General features: G+C 52.1%; 2 protein-coding genes across 2 annotated transcripts in view; both read right to left on the bottom strand.

The window, feature by feature from the left end:
• Positions 1-3,750: 3,750 nt before the first annotated feature.
• Positions 3,751-4,922, bottom strand: GUITHDRAFT_121111 (hypothetical protein; the record flags this gene model as incomplete). Its single annotated transcript, XM_005819636.1, has 2 exons — positions 3,751-4,226; positions 4,325-4,922. The coding sequence occupies 2 exons, from the start codon at positions 4,920-4,922 to the stop codon at positions 3,751-3,753; spliced, it is 1,074 nt and encodes a 357-aa protein (XP_005819693.1).
• Positions 4,923-6,241: 1,319 nt separating this feature from the next.
• GUITHDRAFT_121110 (hypothetical protein) overlaps positions 6,242-6,769 on the bottom strand; it is a gene marked incomplete at both ends in the record, with an annotated part of 1,071 nt that continues 543 nt past the window's right edge. The window contains one exon of the mRNA XM_005819635.1: positions 6,242-6,760. Coding sequence (XP_005819692.1) covers positions 6,242-6,760 — 519 coding nt within the window. The remainder of the gene's footprint in view (positions 6,761-6,769) is intronic.

Raw genomic sequence — 6,769 nt, 5'->3', positions numbered from 1 at the left:
AAGAACACACCGAGATTTGGATCTTTGATAGAATCGTAACAAGCCGGAATTGGTTCATCAGAGTCGGAAATAATCCCTTCGCGTATGGCTTCATCCACATGATGACTAAAACCTCTCTGCTCCTCATACTCTTGTAAGATTCGAAGCAACAACTCAGGAGATCTACCTGCATCTCAGGTGTTACAAAGATTTGAATTATACAAATAATCTCTTTTCAAACCTATGGCCTTCAGGCAAGCATTGACATTAGGTTGTCCTTGCCATTTTCCTTGTTTATAGAGGAAGCCCGCTCGACTTGCCAGAGACTCCCAGGTGAGCAATTCATCGTCTTCCAGGGTGATCGTTTGTTTGCGACGTCTGCACGAACTTCCTTGCAAAGGTGGGGATGACGGATTTGATAGATTTGGTCCTGACATGGTTAATCAATGTTTTAATGTTCAAAATGCCAGGCCAAATTTCAAGATCCCACTGACATGTCTCTCAACTTGTGCCGTGGCGACTGGCCTGTGGAAAAAATTCAAATCCCTGAAATAGGGATGGGTGGGGAACAGGGGGGACTACCCTACCCCCTATTTGTGAAAGCACTAGCAGAAAAGGACCCGGTGACTTCATTCTTGTACTAAACCCAGAAACACAGTACACAATGAATTTGAATCAGGCACAAAATATTTTCGAACCTTAGTATTGAATTTCTAAGTCTTTTCTACTGTGTTTCCAATTTATATTTATTTTATGATTATCCGTATCCTTCTAAAACGTTTTCGCAGCCTTAAAACATGTCGTCTGTTAAAAGTTTCGAGGGGAGTGGGGTGGTCTTGAAGGTTACCGCCCATGACAATTCAAATACCCCACCCCCTATTACTAGATGATAATGGGGGTAAAAGGGTGCTTCTGTGCGAGGGTAAGTACCCGTATATGAGCAGTCAAAAGTACCGGTCATTGAAAGCGCTAATCAGTAATCCTGGAATTTCATATACCGGTGCAGCCCCCTGAATCCCAATATACGGTACGAGGGCTTGACATAGGATTTACTGGCAGAAGGTAAAAAGTGCCTCAAGCAAAACAAAGCAGGAACTCGGAACAAGCTGAACCGGCAGGCACACAGTCCACAGCGAGAAGCGGCACAATCACACACAAAACACAAGCCCGAAAAGAACCAGCACTGCTGGCACCCAGACGCGGCAGCGCCAGCCCAAGCGCGAAGCCGCGCAGACAAGCAGCCTAAGGGTCAAGCAAGCAAGCAACAAGCAGCAGGAGCATGCAGGAGGAATAAAATCCCTTAGCCGCGATACCCGGAGGCAGCCGACTGACCACTAGCACTTCTCGAGCCAGAGGACAGCTCCTCCTCGGACTTTGTCGAGTCGCCCGAGGAGTCTTCGCCGGAGGTCTCCGACTCCGATGGGGGACACCCTTCGAGTGGCCCAGGTCATAGGATTTACTGGCAGAAGGTAAAAAGTGCCTCAAGCAAAACAAAGCATGAACAAGCTGAACCGGCAGGCACACAGTCCACAGCGAGAAGCTGCACAATCACACACAAAACACAAGCCCGAAAAGAACCAGCACTGCTGGCACCCAGACGCGGCAGCGCCAGCCCAAGCGCGAAGCCGCGCAGACCGTACCGACAAGCAGCCTAAGGGTCAAGCAATCAAGCAACAAGCAGCAGGAGCATGCAGGAGGAATAAAATCCCTTAGACGCGATACCCGGAGGCAGCCGACTGACCACTGTCAGTCGGAGACGTCCGCTGCCGCCACAAAGCGGGCGGCCGCGGACGGAGAAAGGGCAGCCGCCGACAAGGAGCCGGCGTTGCCCGGGGGTCCGCCTGGGGCAGCGGACGGAGGGAGGCTGGACACAGGAACATTCTGTAGGATTTTGGGCAGGTAGGTATATACGGTATCTTGTAGGGTAGTCCCTGGGAATCGAGGGGTGGTTTAGTGATTTCAGTTATTTGTACCAGGTAATTTGAGACCTTACGAAATTGATTTGAAATGTTCCTTAGAATAATTTTTATATGTCGATAACAGTACAAAATGAAAAATAATTTATTTTGCTGCCTCCTTGTCCTTTACCCCTTCCCTGATGCTGGCATCGATGCAAACCATCTGCTGATGTGGACCATTGGATGAGAAGCAGTTGAGAGCGACAATGACACAGGTGAATCAGAAGCCCAACATGCATGTGTGCTTGAAGGCTTGCGACGGATGTGTGATTCGGAAGCTTACACATGTGCTTTGAGTTTTTCAATGAGAGTTTTCCTCCAAAATATTTTATTTTGCTGCCTCCTTGTCCTTTGCTGATGTGGACCATTGGATGAGAAGCAGTTGAGAGAGACAATGACACAGAAGGTATCGCAGATATCTGGAAGCCATGCAGCCCAATGATCGTTGTGAGAGCATTCAAACGGATAATCTCCCGTGTTTCACTTCCCTTGTTACAACACTGCGCGCTGGAGAGTTCACAGATACTCTGCAGAGATGACTAGCTTCTCAAGAGACTTTCAGATAGAATTCCAGCAAGAAAAGCATGCAGGCTTGATTTTGACATATATATTCCTAGATTCAAATGAATAATTGCTCTGTCGCAGAAAATTATTGTTGATGCAAAGCTTGACATCTGACTTGCAGCGAAAAGCAGCACACTTGCTGCTCAGACGCAGAGATGTTAAACCAAGCTTTATTTGAGAGGACCCTCAACTTTGGTTTAGTAAACTATCACTAAGCTCAAATTCAATCTACCATATTGAGTGGAGAAGGTTATCTAACATATGGAAACACACTCTGACAATCTGATTATTACGATCAGAAAATCACAAGTGTTGCATGAATCAGTATCGTAGACCATAAATTTTATAGGAGAACATCCGCTTCGCACCTGCCTAGAACATTTAAAATGAGGCTACCTACATCTGATTGATGGTACAATGCAGCTATGAGGAAAGCTTAACGCATTTGGGAAATTTCCTCAAATTTTTCCTGGCCCAAACTTTCTTCATTGTCATGAGTCTTTCCATACCATCTTCGAAGAAGCAACATCCTCTTCATACATTTACATGTGTCCATGCTTCTTCATACGTTTGCATGTGTCCATGTTAACTGTTGCAGGTTCTGACAGAAATCCTGTGTAAACCTCAGAATGTGCTTCATAGGGGTTGAGAAGGTAAATATGACTGGGCGGCTCATCTGCAGGAAAATCTTCAAGGCTATTCAAAACTTTCCAAACATGAGGAGGATACGATTTATCCTAGACAAACACATGACGACAACGCCTTGTGTTGTGTTGCTCCCCGCATGTAACATGCCAAAGCCCCATTGACGGTGAAATTCGCATCCTTGCTTGCCATGCAGTGTTGCTTGTAGAAAGAGAATGCTTGGGATCTCGAGAGACCCTGCTCAATCATCACAATCTCATGCTCTGTGGTAGAATGATGCCATTCCAAACATGAATCCTCTTTGGCTGCGGTGGGACGATTTCCACCCACCCCACATAGATTTTGGGGTAAGCAGTACCGGTATGTTGTGACATTCTGTACGGGATTGGAAGTTCCTGGTAACAATATGTAAACATCATGTATGTGTTTATATATATAAAAATAAATAAAACGAAAATAATACAAATGTCTAACTGACTCATACAAAAATAGCTATGAGATATTTGAACAAAAACACGCTGTATTAAAAACTAATTCAACGACCCCTCTCAAACAATCCAGGTACCACCACCCCCATATTCAGGGGAAACCACCGGGTCATTAGTCATAACCGGTACTGGGAGATCGAGAACTGACAAAAAGCCACTTTTCCTTGGTTTTTCCTGGGCGAAATCCTACAGAATGGAACACGGTACCGCTCGAGGTAGTCCTCCTCGCTAGCCTCCGAGTCAGCGGTAGCCGAAACCAACACCGCCCGTGACGGCGGCGACGCCGCGGCAATGCCCAAGGACCGGCGTGACCCGATTGATGCCGGGGAGGAAGCAGGCGAGCTCGGACCAGCAGCAAGCACCCCAGTGGTGTCGAGCTCTCCGGAGGCACCCGACGTCACAGTGAGGGACGGAGACGCCTCGCCAGCTCCGCGCCGATCGTCGGGGCCACTCGAAGGGTGTCCCCCATCGGAGTCGGAGACCTCCGGCGAAGACTCCCCCTCGGGCGACTCGACAAAGTCCGAGGAGGAGCTGTCCTCTGGCTCGAGAAGTGCTTGCGCCCGCAAGGGCGTCATGCGCCTCGCACCAGACTCTGCCAAGAGCGCTTCCAGCGTCAGCTGCATGGTGAGGCGCTGATAGGTGGCGGCGCGTTTGCGAGCCAAGACCTCAGCTCAGGCACGAAGTGCCGACCAAACGCCGCATCCTTAAGAGGCATTGAGCGCTGAGCAATGATGTCCGCGAGATACCAGATGAAGCGGAGGGTGTCAGGATGCAGGGTACCGTCCGTCGAGATGGCAAGAGGGATGAACGCTCGAGGAGGAGTAGTCATGGCATATGCAGCGCGATGTTTGCGAATCTTCTCAGACGCTGCAACATGGAGGGCGTCGAGGTTGACCTCCCCCCACTTGGTCAGGTCGGCAGAGCTACCAATGTAAGGGTGGACCAACGTCACGTCCGCCATCAAGCCCTCGTACTGCTCGGACCCTCGATCGCGGATTCCAGGAATGTGGATATCGCCCTTCATCTTGCGGCCATGAGGATGGGAGGGTACCTGCCGTCGAGAACGAGGATCCCCCACTGTATCGATGACGCTCTGAAGACCAGCTTCGTTCAGCATCGACCGAATCGTACGAGTAAGGTTGTCATGCGCCGTGGGAAGCTTGGAGGATCGGCGTTTGCAGGTCTGGAGATGATGTGCAGCAACGGAGGGGTCGAGCTCGCGCTGACATCCATCACATTCCGTCGGACACTGGCAGATCGGCATGCCATGGAGATAGCAGTCGAGCATCTGAGCATAGCTGACTCGGAGGCTAGCGAGGAGGACTACCTCGAGCGGTACCGTGTTCCTGTGTCCAGCCTCCCTCCGTCCGCTGCCCCAGGCGGACCCCCGGGCAACGCCGGCTCCTTGTCGGCGGCTGCCCTTTCTCCGTCCGCGGCCGCCCGCTTTGTGGCGGCAGCGGACGTCTCGACTGACAGTGGTCAGTCGGCTGCCTCCGGGTATCGCGTCTAAGGGATTTTATTCCTCCTGCATGCTCCTGCTGCTTGTTGCTTGATTGCTTGACCCTTAGGCTGCTTGTCTGCGCGGCTTCGCGCTTGGGCTGGCGATGCCGCGTCTGGTTGCCAGCAGTGCTGGTTCTTTTCGGGCTTGTGTTTTGTGTAGGAGGTTTAGCTTGTTCCGACTGACCACTGTCAGTCGAGACGTCCGCTGCCGCCACAAAGCTGGCGGTCGCGGACGTCGCCCGCCTTCTGCCAGTAAATCCGTAGGAGCCGGACGTCGTAAGCCTCCAGGGAGCATAGGATTTACTGGCAGAAGGTAAAAAGTGCCTCAAGCAAACCAAAGCAGGAACAAGGTATCGCGTCTAAGGGAGTTTCATCTCGGAGGTCCCCATGCTCCTGCTGCTTGTTAAACCTCCTACCGACTGTTGCTTGACTCACGCCCTCTGAGGGTCTACACCCAGCTGTTTAGTAACCGTAGACCTGTTTGCTATACGGCTATCGCTCGCTTCCTCGCTTGGTAATGTCCCGGACGTTGCCCTCTCCTCATAGCCTGGACGTTCACTGCTCGAGATCTCTTCTGCCAGTAATTCCGTATTCTCCGTGCCCAGAAATATCCTCTGGCGACCTTCTTCGTTGAGGCGCACGACTTCGTTCATAATGCTGGAGCGATCCTCTACCGTCGTGTGAGGGCTCCTGCACCAGCTGCAGATGGCGCGGCGATCCCACCTGCCCCGGCTGCTATGCCTGATGACGCAGGACGCCCCCCGGCATCTGTGGTACACATCCCTGGTTTGCAGTGCGCGCTCTAGTCGACTCGTCTCATGAGCACTTTATTGCTCCGCCTGCGCAGCGCAATGTGACCCCTCTTGTCATGCGCGTCTTCCCTCGCCATGTGCATGCTCGCGCTGCGCTGACCGATCAGCAGCGTGATATCCTCACCTTGCACAGCCGAAGGACGTACTCGCTCAAGTCGCAGGATAGGGTCTTGCAGTCTACCATCTTCGCTCATTTTCCTGAGCGAGACCTGAGCCACTCTCCAGGAGGTTTAGCTTGTTCCTGCTTTGTTTTGCTTGAGGCCGCACTTTTTACCTTCTGCCAGTAAATCCGTGTTCACGGCAAAAAAAAAAAAAAAGTGGTGTCGAGCTCTCCGGAGGCACCCGACGTCACAGTGAGGGACGGAGACGCCTCGCCAGCTCCGCGCCGGTCGTCGGCGCCACTCGACGTGTTTCCCCCATCGGAGTCGGAGACCTCCGGCGAAGACTCCTCCTCGGGCGACTCGACAAAGTCCGAGGAGGAGCTCCCTCTGGCTCGAGAAGTGCTTGCGCCCGCCGCGGGCAAGGGCGTCATGCGCCTCGCACCAGACAAGAGCGCCTCCAGCGTCAGCTGCATGGTGAGGCGCTGATAAGCTACCAGACAGTGGTCAGTCGGCTGCCTCCGGGTATCGCGTCTAAGGGATTTTATTCCTCCTGCATGCTCCTGCTTGTTGCTTGATTGCTTGACCCTTAGGCTGCTTGTCTGCGCGGCTTCGCGCTTGGGCTGGCGATGCCGCGTCTGGGTGCCAGCAGTGCTGTTCGTTTCGGGCTTGTGTTTTGTGTGTGATTGTGCAGCTTCTCGCTGTGCGCTGTGTGCCTGGAGGTT

Source organism: Guillardia theta (genome assembly GCF_000315625.1).
Source record: "Guillardia theta CCMP2712 unplaced genomic scaffold GUITHscaffold_213, whole genome shotgun sequence".
In the NCBI taxonomy this organism is placed as follows: Eukaryota; class Cryptophyceae; order Pyrenomonadales; family Geminigeraceae; genus Guillardia; species Guillardia theta.
The sequence above is the reverse complement of the archived record's forward strand: the minus strand, read 5'-3'. Positions and strand labels throughout refer to the sequence as shown.